The 13,611-nt window shown below is 37.6% G+C and overlaps 2 protein-coding genes across 2 annotated transcripts; both read right to left on the bottom strand.

Annotated features, from left to right (window-relative positions):
* Positions 1–1,010: 1,010 nt before the first annotated feature.
* On the bottom strand, positions 1,011–4,163 carry siva1 (SIVA1, apoptosis-inducing factor). The gene is made up of 4 exons (XM_008399443.3): positions 3,954–4,163; positions 3,592–3,774; positions 2,387–2,540; positions 1,011–1,229 (listed from the first exon to the last, which is right to left on the bottom strand). Exons 1-4 carry the CDS (start codon positions 4,072–4,074, stop codon positions 1,181–1,183), a joined length of 507 nt encoding a protein of 168 aa, XP_008397665.1. The 5' UTR covers positions 4,075–4,163; the 3' UTR covers positions 1,011–1,180.
* Positions 4,164–5,533: 1,370 nt separating this feature from the next.
* On the bottom strand, positions 5,534–12,451 carry adss1 (adenylosuccinate synthase 1). The gene is made up of 13 exons (XM_008399442.3): positions 12,166–12,451; positions 10,176–10,278; positions 10,031–10,093; positions 9,894–9,944; positions 9,748–9,814; positions 9,554–9,661; positions 9,392–9,473; positions 8,975–9,101; positions 8,735–8,889; positions 7,069–7,193; positions 6,846–6,943; positions 6,615–6,764; positions 5,534–6,447 (listed from the first exon to the last, which is right to left on the bottom strand). Exons 1-13 carry the CDS (start codon positions 12,355–12,357, stop codon positions 6,395–6,397), a joined length of 1,374 nt encoding a protein of 457 aa, XP_008397664.1. The 5' UTR covers positions 12,358–12,451; the 3' UTR covers positions 5,534–6,394.
* Positions 12,452–13,611: the final 1,160 nt, after the last annotated feature.

The raw sequence follows: 13,611 nt of genomic DNA on the forward strand, positions 1-13,611 counted from the left end.
TGCTACAAAGATTAACTATGCAGAAAACATTAGCGAGATCTACAACCAAAAAAGATCTCTCTGTTGGAAACAATCCTGCTTGCAGTTTTTATTTTACAATCATACAGTTGATCAAGCAAGAACATTTCTTTTACAGCAGTTTTAACTCTTGTGTCAACTGTCGGTACCGAACACCAGCTGATGCCCGCAGATTGCATAGTAATAATTACTCACAGCAAACATTTACCCAAATGAATGAGATATTTCACTGCACCTTTCCCACCATGCGCAGCTTTTAGAGGTCTAAACATCTGGAGAAATTAACAGTAGTGGCAATTATGTTGTTTTAAGTTGCTGACAGGTGTCCTATTTTATGTTTTAACTACATTGCTGCAGTGCAGGCAAAGCCTCACAAGTTAAATCAGCATATTGTATGGATAAATGTGACTTTCACAATCCATTCATGGCTCCCCAATGTATTCTGTTGATCGTTTCTCTGAGAAACAGAAGGACAGAGCATAGTTAGCATCAGAGTAATGCTGGTCAGAGCTGGAGCAGAAACTGCAAAATGTAACGTAAAGGCTGGTAGAGTCGTAAGTGTTTCAAATTACGTCCATGGGTTACAGATGGTGCTTCCCCTGTGTGGTAAATAACAGGCAGAGTCGTTTTAAATTCCCCTGTAACGTGTTGCTTTGCTAGGGGTCCAAGCTCTTTCAGGTTACTTTTCTCTCTAGGTAAACTACCAAATAAATAAGTATTCACTCAAACTCTAATTTGAACAATAGACTTAATTAAATATATCAATACTTTTGTTGTGGGTAGACTTTGTGTTATGCATTATTTTGGAATTTAAAAAAAAGCAACAGATCGTTCTTCTTCAACTTGTGACTCTGTCTTTTTTAAAAACATATATCCAATTTGGAAACAATAACTGAGACATCAATTTCCCCCCCCCAAAAAAAACATCTGAAAAATTAGAATATGCTATTTAATGCCGTCAAAACAAAATTTACAAAGTAAAATGGACTTAATAAAAAAAAAAAACATTCAAGTTTATTTCAGTTCATTATAGAATGAAACACATATATACAAGAACACATTTCAGTCATAAAAACACGTTTACACTGTAATCTTTGTAATATCTCATGGGGGCAACTTTACATGATCAAGTACACAATCTGGTCCTTCCTGTTGGTCCTGCTTATGTTGAACAGCTGCAGCATAGCACTTCATCGTATGGTCCGCTGTAACTGGAATGAAGAGGGTTTAAAATGTTAAATATCAGATGAAAACTGCTTAATTAGTCCAACAGAATTAAACATCCAACTTTCTCAAAATTCAGTTAGTTTGGTTTTTTTCACCAGGCTGAAAATGCTGCAGAGATGCAAATCATTTACAGCACAATTTATCTTTATTGATGTTATCTGAAGACTTTATGACTTGTGAAGATTCATCAGCAATAGTTTAAGAAAATATAGTCAGCTTCTGGTGTTTTATCCTTTTAATGCAAGTCAAGCATAAAACTCAAAATATATTTATTAATTGCTTATTTCAGGATTCAAATTAATGCCAAAATAATTGAGTAAATCAATGAAGTTAAATAGCAAAGATAGAAAAATTTAAATTCAAGGTCCAAAGTAAAAGGAAAACATTTAAAAGCTGCCTTGGGAGGATTTGTCTACCCCTTCTGGCAGTAAATGTGAATGACAGTCATGAGAATATGTAACATTAATCTACGTCCCTCAGTGCTTAGTTACAAAAATGCCATCCAGCAAAAATTTTATTAAACTTTTTTTTTTGAAACTCAGTATAAAATATTTCTGGCATACTTACAAAGATTAAAGCCCACTCTGCTAGTTTCTACCATTACCAAACAAGTATATAAAAAAAGCCATTTCAGACTAACAACTCGTATACGGCGTCTTTCAGATGCATCCTTAAACCTTTAACATTTTCATATTTGGTCTCATCTAACAAAAGAACCTTTTCCACAGATGAAGTATGCTTTGCAAGACTTGTGGCTGAAACACATATTTTCTTTCAAAAATGTTTCTTTTCCCACATTTTTCCATAAACCCAACAATGGCTGCTTCTGACCATACCGTAGTTTTACAGTCGTATCATCCTATTCCCATTTTCTCAATAATCTGTGAGCTCTTCAATATTTGAGATTTTATTTGTTCCTTTAAATTTGACATGACCTGCCTCATCTAAAGCCTTTGCCGAGTAATAGTTTTTATACCAGGATAAAAACAGCTGGACTCTTGGACCTCTACAGGAAAGGTCACTGTTACAATCCCATTTAACCCCAGAAAAGTCTGTAGTTGTAATATTCGGATAATCCCAGGAGCATTCAAACTTTTGCAAGACAATGTATAAGTACAGACAGGGGAGAAGTTAAACTTACTCTATGATGGTGCAGACAGAGCAGCACGGGCTGCAGCAGCTGGAACACTGTCTGGTACAAGAAGCACAAGCCAGTCTGTCACACTGGGAACACAGCGTCCTGGAACCCTGGTTTTTATGACAAACACAGCAGCCTGTGGGAGCCGCCGGCACACCTACATAAAAATACACCCATTTAGGCTCAGACATTAAAAACTTGCAAGCACAAGCCAAGCCTGACATCTGCTGGCACAAAGCATCAACTGTTAAACAATGTTTCTGCCAGAAAAAGAAAACAGGTAAGCTCTTCCAATCCATGTTTTGTAGCTATATCATTGGTGTAAGACACATTTAAACAACTGTGTAATTACTTAAAACCAACAGAAGTCAAGAAGCAATAATTTCATCTTGGACTTCAGCTGAAATCATGGTTTGAATCAAAGTCAAAGCCTACAAGTAAAAGCAAATGTTGTAGATCTGAGCTTTATGAAGCATCTGGTACATACCAGTCATACCAGTGCAGAGGAATGTAGAAACAACAACAGACAGGGCATTAATTACATTTACCATTACATGTTCCTTCAAACCGCTGTGTGTGAGAAGAGTTCGCCTTCCTGCAACCGCGAAGCATTTATGGATCGGAATGTAAAGTGCCTTTAAAAGTCAGTAGTGTTTGGATCAAAACTTTTACTGGCTTTGAGTTACCGATTTAAAATCTGCTTTGAATCTGCTTTGTCCAAATAGTTGTAGACCAATGTTGACTAATACGTGGAAGTGCTTCAAGTTAGGAGACAACAACTGTATGCTTGGGCACACAGTTACGAAGCAAAACAGCTCTCTGCTGACAGTAGTTCATAAAACCACAAATTATAGAACAAAATGCAGACAATAAACAAAAGTGTAATCTTTGTGCATCTAAAAAGTGCATAAATAAGATTGTGGGAGTCATGTATTATACTCCCCTTCACAAATTTACAAAACCTAAACCATCCTTCCGGTTACATCCTCTCCGTTTCAGGCTTGTTTTGGTAAAACAGGAAACCTAATTATTGTGCAGGCTGCATGTTACGGTTATCAGGAAAGTTTATCTGGCCTCTGGTCTAGTCCTGCACCACCGTGTATTGCAGATGAGATGTTGTTCTTCACAGCGTTTGTTTAAAGTTAATATTTAAATTATCTTTGCTGTGCATCATGTTTGACCATGAGACCACTACAGCCTGACCTTACCTTGTACAGCATGCGTTCTTGTGAGTTTCCCATCCTGCCCAATAAGTGTCTGTCCTCTCAGGAGTGTCTGACTGCATGCAGTGTTTTGTTCTTTAAACTGTGAATCTGGGCACTTCTCCTCTCCAGTCCATATTTTCCCCACTACAGCTTTCGCACCATTGAAAAGCAGGTTCTTTGTCTTTTCTGTAAGAGACAGAAAGAGCAAAACAATCACACAAGAGACTCAATAAGCTGTTTAACAAAAACAAGTGTGTAAACAGCAGCTGCAAATGCAGAGAACCACAACCAAATGTGCGCAACGAAGCTAACACCGTGGCTAACAGGGAGCAACAGCGATACGTCGTCCACAACCATTTACTTACCGTAAATTTCTTGCCTATATTTATTTCCAAACACGCCGTAACTGTTTATCTCCCGCTGCCCAATGTGTATTTTGTACTGGGAAGAGAAGGATTCAGGAAAAGGATAAGTTCGTTTGGGCATTTTAGCTGGTAAATGCGCAGTCCCCTGTTAGCTACGCTAACACCTCCACACTTGTTTATTGCGGGAAAAAATGGCAGGAGGCAGAAAGCAGCCAATCACAACCAGAACGTTATCGTCATGTGACAACAAGCTCCAATCTCAGATTGCTGCTCTTGTACCATGTAATCAACTTTCAAACCCATTTAAGGACATGATGTTGCATTCAGGGGCCGTCGAAAATATTGTAATAAGTGATTAAACTGGGGTCTTTTAGCTTTCAGAATTGGTTTTCAGTTCTTTTGATAAAACGAATAAAAAAAAAACAACCGGCAAAAGATTATTATATTCTAAGCTTTAAACTCCTTTAACACTGAAAATATTTGGAAACTGAAGAGCACAACTTAAATTTTGAACATAAAATAGTTTTAACATGTGGGGGACAAAGGCAAGATGAGGAACATTACTAAAGTAAATCCAACAACAAACAATTAGCCTAAACATTTCTCAAATAAATAACTGGTGTCAAATACAAATTTGGTATTTGTATTTTTATACTACCAAATAAACGAAACATTATATTAAGGCACTTAAATTTGAACATTTTCTTTTAATTTTATGTAGAAGGCCAACAAAAGTAGGACTCAGTTGTTAAGTGAGAGGAAAATGATTTGTAGTTTTCAAAATATTTTACTAATAGAGTTCTGAAAACTGCAGCATTGGTATTAATTAGTGATAGGCTATCTGAATCCAGGCTTCGAGGCTTGTACCGAGTAAAAAGAGGGCGTGTCCGATGAAGCCCCGCTTCGAGGCTTGTGTTGTCTTGCTGAAAACCACGTGACTGGCAACAAACGAGGCCTCGCATTACATGGATCACGTGAGTGCTTCATTTTGCGTGTCGGTTTTCAAAATAAAAGCGCGATGAGCCGTGCTGCATCATGGGTTGTTGTCCATTTGGTCGCGCATCAGAGGAGGATATTTGTCTTCAGTGACCAAAATAAAATGAACATTGACCAACATATTTGATGTGTATTGATGATGGCACTCATCAAAATGTAATGTTTGTTACTAGTTTTCTCAATTGTAGATTATGGTTTTTTTATAACTATATTTTTGTGATTTTGTGATGTAAATCTCTTTGAACTGCATTGTTGCTGAAATGTGCTACACAAACTTGATTGTCTGAAATGGAGCCAGCAAGAGGAAAATCTCTGACATCTGGGAATACTTTGAGATTAACCTCACAATAAAATTCTTCTTAGATAACAATAATTAACCTCTCCACCTCCCAATTTCTTACCTTCTGCAAAGTTCCACTTTATTTGTAGTCTAATTAGCAAAGATATATCAGTCTTTCACAGCAGAAACAGATTTAATCCTGTTGCAGAACAAGAATTCAACATGCAAATACAAGGGATCAGAGCCAATTAGAAATCCAAGAAAAAGTGAACGCCCCAACAGGCACAGCACTCCCGAGACACCAAAACGTCAAATGTCTTTATTGTCAAATCAATCTGACATAAAAGAACCCAATACAACCACTGACATTCAACATAAACCAGGCTTAGATTGGCTACAAATAATTTTAATAATTAAAACATATGACAATTAAATATGGGTTCATTGATTCTCCTGTTACTAAATATGAGTTTGATGAAAACTTTGACAATATTGCATTTAGTAATTTTTGGAAGCATGATCCACCTGAGTGACAAGACTGTTACAGTTTCTCCAGCAGATGTCACTAGTGAGCAATGAATGAAGCATCGAGTAATGAACCTTTTTGCAAAGCAAAGGGCTGGAAAGCTTCATTGCTTCATGAGGCTTTAGTATTACTCTCGCTAGACTCAGATACCCCTAAAATCTAGTGCAGCCAATCAAGCAATCAGAAATGATCTAATTAGTAAATATAGTCCACCTGTTTGTAATTTACTTTCAATATAAATACAAATTTACAGAGATCTCAGAGTTTTGTTAGTGAACAAACACTTTTAACATTTAGCTCATCTGGAAAAAAAGTTATAGGGAAGTTCAATGTAGGGTTAGATTATAATTTAGTATATCAAGCTTTGGAAATCTTCTTTACATATACATTAGTTCAGATAGATAGATAGAAACTTTGTTGATAGCTTTGAGGACATTCCTGTAAGCTTTTATATTGCTGCTCATTGTAGCACCTTCAAAACCGGGTATGTTTGATTGCCTCAGAAAACACTTGATTGATACATCTCATTTGTTGTATACATATCTCTTTTTTTAATTCTTTTTTTCAAAGAGAACATTTCTTTGCGGCTAAAACATGCCCCTTTGTGCCAGTCCTTTCTTCTGTGAGTTGTATTTTGGTTTAGAACATCTGGATCATGCACTCTCTGGACTTTCCAACACCAACCCACTTGACTGGAATGAGATAGAGAAACGGATGATCAGAAATGGCTATAGAAGTCATCATCAAAAGCTAAATAAATTTGTTTATTGTGTCTGTTACTAGACAACATTAATTGTTAATCTTTGAACTCCAGTAGAAACTGAAGTTTGAAGATTTGAGATTTTCGTGTCAAACATACTGGGGACTCCAATGTGGTTCTCAATGAAACGAATGTAGCTCTGTGCCTTGGCTGGGAGATCATTCCACTTCCTGGCTGCAGATGTGTCTGTCTTCCAACCGGGGAAGGTCTCATATTCCACCTCCACTTTGTGCAAAATGTCCATGTTGGCTATAATTAAAACAGAGCAGGCATTCTCAATCAGGCAATGTCATAAATCTTTTCTATATTTTTTTTCTTTTCTATTATTACCTGGGAAATGAGGGATTCTCTTCCCACTAAGTTTATAGGCAACTCCGACTTTAATTTCATCAAGCACATCCAGAATATCAAGTTTTGTCAAAGCAATGCTGGTGGACACAGGGACACGACACGCTTAATTCGATTCAGTTTTATCTCTTGAAACGGTAACTAGGATGGTGTAAGACTCCAAGTGTATGAATTACGCTTCACTTAAGCTTCTCATGATACTCACGCAGTAAAGCCATTAATCATATGAGCATATCTGAGAATGACAAGATCCAACCAGCCGCAGCGCCGCTTCCTTCCTGTGGTCACGCCAACTTCATGACCTCTTGTCTGGAGTAACTCTCCAACTGCCTGCAGAGAACAGAAAATAATAGGCCATTCTGTCACTTCAAGGACTTGAATGACGTCAGTTTACATATGCAGTAGTTACTTTGGCAACATACACAGAAGAAAATGACAATAACGCATCACACATGCAAGAAGCTGATTTGACATCCAGACCTTTAACTCTCTGGTCAGTTCATGCAAAAGGTAACATAATTCCGGCTCTTATAGTAAGAATATCCTTAACCAAGAATCTGGCCCTAAATTTATCCATAAGAATATGTGGTGTGAGAAATCTGACAGCTGCACCAGCCGAAATAAACTGTTTACACAATTACACACTGTACGTGTCAGACTGAAAATCCCAATGCTGCCCCATATACTAAGGTTTTCAAAAGTTACTGTTTCATACTCTTACATTTTCTATCACACCATTTCTGTAGCTTAAAGAAATTTAAATGAAAGACTGATGGCGCAATTATTTTGTCTTACTGTGTGGAGCTAAGAGTAAAGCAGCTTTAACCACCATTTACCAACCAAGATGCTCTTCAGATTAAGATGGATATGATGCAAGAAGAAACAATCTGTCAGCTGCTCTGAAACAAGATCTTTTTTTTTTTGCTTATTTGTAAGTTCGGTCACTTTGGAATTAGGTAGCGGTTAGAAAAATCATGGAAATTCTCCCTTTAGGTAATAACATGAAGATGGTATTGCATTTGAAGAAAGCAGTTTGGTCTTAAGCAAAAGAAGTATTTCCCGCTTATTTTAAAGGATTTTAGACTTTATAATCTTTCAGACAACCTCTAAAATACTTAGACAGGTAAAACCCAAATTAGGTTTTTGTACTCCAAACATAGATTAACAAAGATGTTTTGAGGTTTGTACTTTTCTTAGGATTGAGACCACCTTACATTGTAGCAAGTATTAGAGCAGAACTATAAAGCTTAGCAGCAATGCCCCCTCTCCACCTGCAGCTGTGCACTGCCAATCAGATGACTGAAATGAGAACTTTCCTCATCGAGACAGATGCATTTTTCTGTCACAGAATGTGACAAAATAAACACAGACAGATGGTTGTGAAAACTAAAGAAGTCCCAATCATTACTAATAAATAGGTGATCCAGATTTAAAGCAATTGGCAAGCTATGAGCGGCATGCTTGTTACATAGCCAAGTGCAGGCTAACTATTTCAGCAACTTGTCCAGCTAGTTAAGCTGCTAATATCAGTTTGTTAGCTTTGTGTTCCTTTCTAAAAAAGCACAGTTCCTGATAAGTGTAATATTCTGCATTATGTAACCGTAAAACATTGTTACAACTTATAATATAACTAATGTTCACTGTTGTATTGTTTTATCAGCAATAGAAATAATTGCTAATTTTAAGTTTTAAGTGATCATAAGATCCAACAATACATTTTTGGGTTTACATTTCTGTTTAAATACCACCTTTGACTCCTTTGAGTCAAGGATATCACACTATTAGACATGAATACCCACACGGTGTTAGCAATATTAGCAGAAACAAATTTTCCCAGATAGCAAATTATTGATGAAACATCAAAGTCTTACATTTAGTTGTTCTGTGGGAAAGGCTCCAATTCCCACTCTGGTGGTGTAGGCCTTGGATACACCAAACACATCACCAATATTGAGTGGTGGGATGCCGAGTCCAGTGCACACCCCTCCCACAGTGCAGTTTGATGAAGTCACAAAAGGATATGTGCCTAAAAAAAATGCAGCATCACTGGTCTTCACTAAAAACATGCTATGTTATGTGTTCAAGATTACTTTGGAATGATGAAGTTTTACCAAAGTCAATATCAAGAAGAGCAGCATTGGCCCCTTCAACCAGAATCTTCTTTGGAGGTCCATGAAGAGCCTCATACATGTAATAGACTCCATCTCTGACCATTGGGCGCAATCGCTCTGCAAAATCCTTTGTGAAACAAAACACTTTCATAGTTGAAACAAAAGACTTTTATAGCAACTTTCAAAGTTGGAAGCTTTGAAAGTTGCACGGTGTTCATTGAATGAGATAATCTTGGTGTTTTGCAGTATTAATACTCTCAAAAGTATTAATACTGAGTAGGTGGCCAGATTAGGTGCATTTGCCTATTTCATAAAGACCTAATGAAATACATTGAAATATAGTAAACTGTGGAAAAAGGTCAAGGGCTATGAAAGATTATGAATACTTTTCCACGACTAACAAAATCCCACACCTACCTTTAGTTTTTTTAGTTGGTCATCAACATCAACTGTCAAGGAGGGATACATGGACTGGTAATTATGCACAAGATTCTTAAATCTGAAAAGAATTTTCAAAATAGTATGATCCATGTACATGGAAGACTTTGACATGTTGGAATATTTTTCTTTTATTGATACCTGGTGGAGAAGTCATTGAAGTCGCCCAACAGGTCACATACACGCAGCCCAATGCGAGAAGCTTTGCTGGAATATGCTGGACCAATGCCCTTCTTTGTTGTTCCAATGCTGTCATGGAAAATAAGACACAGCATTAATGAGGATTAGGACAGATTAGGAACATATCCAATTCTGATTTTCCTTGTATTCCTCACTTCTTTCCTTCCTGCGCTTGTCTTTCTGTCTCCTGTAAGCCATCAACAACTTGGTGGAAGTCAAAGACTGAGGGGAAAGATAAGATTTAATTCTGTTAAACACACAATTATTGCGACAGATAGTTATCTGAAGGAAATGTGCCTACCCAGGTGAGCTCTATCTGAAACTATCAGTCTCTTCTCCCAGCCTTTCAGACCTGGTCATGGAATAAAAATCACATCTAAATGAGAACACAATTCCATACTTCAGACTTTCTTTTAAAAGTATTTTACAACAAAATACCTTTCTTCTCATTTTTATCCCCCTCTTCAAACAGTCCAGGTAGATGTATGACCACTCCGTTACCTAAAGGAAAAATAGGAAAAGACTCAGTAATGCTGTGAAGGCTTCAGTTTCTGTAAGAGTCATAAGAGTAAAGCCTTGTTACCGATGAGTGAAATGCCTTTGGTGTTTATGATTCCACTGGGGAGAAGGTGGAAATCATACTCTTTGCCGTCCACTACCACTGTGTGTCCTGCATTGTTGCCCCCCTGTAAAAGTAATGGTAAATGTATGGCACCTTGCAAATATATTCATGAATTTTTCCACAGTTTGTCATGCTACAACCAAAAACTTCACTCTATTTTATTGGGATGTTTTCCGATAAGTCAGTACAATGTAGTGAATGGCTGTAAAGTGGAGGTTTTTACAGACAAAAATTTAAAGGTTTGAAATCAGTCTGTGTTACCCCTTAAATTAAATCTAGTGCAAACAATTCCCTTACACCTAATTACCAAATAAGTACATCTGTGTGTAAGTTAACCTCAGTATGAATCCAGCTGTCCTATGAGAACAGAGAATAGCAAGGAAGCATCATGAAGGTGAAGGAACCTACCAGACAGGCCAGAGATAAAGTTCTGGGAAAGTTTAAAACAGGACTGGAATATAACGCAATGTATGAAAGTTTGGACATTTCTCTGAGGACTGTTCACATGAAAACTATGTCTGAGTGTGGCGCAACTGAAAATCTACCAAGAATATCCACCTTAACTGATTTGCTGGGAAAAGAGAGAATTAATCCAATGAGCAGCCAAGAGATCCATGCCATCTCTGAATTAGCTGCAAAGATTAATAGCTCAGGTGGAGGAATATGTTGCCATTTTCTTCCGTCATAATTGTATACCTTTTCTGGGATATCCAATGATAGCCATAAAAAGTCTCATATGCAGTTTTCCATTATCCCTACTGAAGACAAACATGGGGAAGAAAGTCCTCTGCTTAGATTGTAGGGAAATTGAACTTAGGAATTACATGTAAATCAAACTAAAACTGGAAATTAATCTCAACACAAAATCTCCACTGTGAAAAATGATGGTGACGGCATCAAGGGGCAGGGGCACTGGTCAGAGTTAGATGGTAAAATGGATGATGCTACATACAGGGCATTCCTAGAAGAAGTTACAAAAGATGTGAGACTGGGGCACTGATTTGGCTTTGAACTGAATAAGGACCCCAGAGATACAACCAAAGCTTCCACGGAACGGCTTAGATCAAAACACTTATATTAGAATGGCTCACTCAAAGTCCAGACCTAAATTCATCTGAGAAACTGTGAAGAAAATTAGATTATTGTTGTCCACAGTAATTATGGAATTATGAATGTTATAGAATAGTAAGTAATTATATAAGAAGTAATTTTGTTGGTCTATCAGGTAAATCCTCATAAAATATGTTCATTGATGCTGGTGCTCGTGACATAAAGAAATGTGAAAAGATTCAGTGGGCATCAATGCATGTTACTGTATTGTTACATCAGAATGCTGAGTGGCAATGACAAGTCTCATATTTGTGTGAGACATGGTGACATTTTGTAACCACCAAGCTTTTCCAGAACCCAATTTAACAGGCTTGGCGCTCTGCTCTTTCCCCCCCACTAGACTGGCCTTCTCACATATCAAACCAGCCAGAGAATGTGACCTCTCCGGCCCGGAGGGTGGGGGTCTAAAGCCTTCAGAACACAGGGTACCAGTTCCCGACAGCGAAGAAAGCAAAATACCCCAACTGCTGAAAGGGTTGAGTGTGTCTCGGTGTACGATTGACCTTTACAATGTTGTGTGTCAATGTACTTGGACAACAAACCTGCCCGAGGTTACTTCTCCTAATTATTTGACATGAGATGGAAATGATATTCCACTTTATGCTGCATTTATTGGTACACTTGCCACAATTATTGTTACATCAGTCAACGACCGATAATAATAATAATTAAAAAAAACTTGCTAAAAGATAAGGGTTCCAGAAAGCACACTTGATTTCCAGGTGTTTTCCAGTCTGAACGTCAGCACATGCCCGCTTTTATTCTAACATGTGCAAACCCTCTAAAAGGCACGTCACTGAAACCACCAAATAAAAAAAAAATCCCAAATTCTGATATTTACCTGGCATCGGCAGATAATGTCAGCTTCGGTGGCCAAAAGGTCGACAACTTTCCCTTTTCCTTCGTCTCCCCACTGCGCACCGAGAACCACCGTCACCTTGTTCCCCGTCGCGTCGTTGCGCGCTCGCTTCTGTCCAGCCGCTGACGGCTGGTTCTGGGTTTTCTGCTCCTTGGACGACCAGTTGAGCGACATAACGACGCCTGCTTTAGTCTTCCAGTCTCAAGAAGACTAAGCCGTCTCCAGGAGAGGCATTGCCATATCTGTAACTTCAGAAGGGGTGATGTCAGAAGCAGACGCACAGAGACACGTAGCTCTCCAAGTGGTTTCCACCTCTGCTCAAAAGCTTTGACACGCAAGGGAATATTCATAAAGGAATATTCATATATTTAGGAGCATGACAGGCAAATATGTTTATGCAGTGATATATTTTCACACTGAAAATGCAGAAAAAAATATATCTTTGAGGATGTTGATAAGGACAAAATATATATTTAATCGCTTTAAAATTAAATCATTATGGCATTTTGCTAAAATAAACTTAATGTCAGACAGTTGTATGTTGGTCTTACATTTTGAAAACTAAATATTCATAAAAATGCTTTCTTTTTTATTCTCAAATTGATTCCCCTTAAAGCTTGTTTATGAACTGAAACATTCAAAGTGTGGCAAAAATGCAAACCCGAGGGTTGTTTCAGGATAGTGGATGAGGATATCCTGGCTGTGTCTGGACTCGGATTTACAAAAGCAGCAGCACAAAAGTTACCATGGCGATTTATCGCAGCTAGCCTGCGCCAGACCAGGTTTAGTTTTGCCTGGTGTCACCTGCTCAGTTTGTGGCCGATCAGAAACCAATTTCATTGTATCTGTCTGTTTTAGTCTTTCTATCATCCACTGATTCATTTTCAAGTATTCATTTGCTGATAGAGAAGCAAAGGCTTTGTAATCAAGTCAGGCCTATAATTTGTAGCATGCCGCCCTGAATGAAGAATGACCCTTTACTGATGATTTGTAAGTCCAATAGTAATAAATCTGAACTTAAAAACGTTTAAAACTTAAAATAACTCTACTTTTGTAATTAAAATGCATAGTTTGAGTCCCACAAAATTTGAAGCATATACTTATTTAGATAGTAAACATACCTTGTGCCTCTATTAAGGAAGTTGCTCATAATAAAATATATTTTATAAGCTCCGTTACTCTGTCTTTTGATTGCCGTTAAGCTGCATTTGCGCTAACAGTTAAAAGGGAAGCGGCGCCTTCAAAATAAAAGCATCACAACTCAAACAGGAAATCAGCCATGGTTAAAATTAATTAAGACTAAATCATTGGTACAAGTCATTTGGACGTTATACTCAGCTGTAAAATTCTTGACTTGTTGTCGTGTTTGTTCTATATAAATAAGATGTGTAGCAAAAAAGAGCAACATTAATTAATAATTAAAGTTAT

This window comes from Poecilia reticulata, chromosome 22 (genome assembly GCF_904066995.2).
Source record: "Poecilia reticulata chromosome 22, P_reticulata-male-v2, whole genome shotgun sequence".
NCBI classification, from domain to species: domain Eukaryota; kingdom Metazoa; phylum Chordata; class Actinopteri; order Cyprinodontiformes; family Poeciliidae; genus Poecilia; species Poecilia reticulata.

Excerpts from the sequence above, each read along its gene's own strand:
- siva1 (XM_008399443.3), bottom strand. The coding sequence starts at position 4,074 with ATGCCCAAACGAACTTATCCTTTTCCTGAATCCTTCTCTTCCCAGTAC. Across the intron at positions 3,775-3,953 it reads ATATAGGCAAGAAATTTACG|AAAAGACAAAGAACCTGCTT; the intron begins GTAAGTAAATGG and ends TGTCTCTTACAG. Across the intron at positions 1,230-2,386 it reads TCTGTCTGCACCATCATAGA|TTACAGCGGACCATACGATG; the intron begins GTAAGTTTAACT and ends TCTTCATTCCAG.
- adss1 (XM_008399442.3), bottom strand. The coding sequence starts at position 12,357 with ATGTCGCTCAACTGGTCGTCCAAGGAGCAGAAAACCCAGAACCAGCCG. Across the intron at positions 10,279-12,165 it reads ACATTATCTGCCGATGCCAG|GGGGGCAACAATGCAGGACA; the intron begins GTAAATATCAGA and ends TTACTTTTACAG. Across the intron at positions 9,662-9,747 it reads CAAGCGCAGGAAGGAAAGAA|CATTGGAACAACAAAGAAGG; the intron begins GTGAGGAATACA and ends TTTCCATGACAG.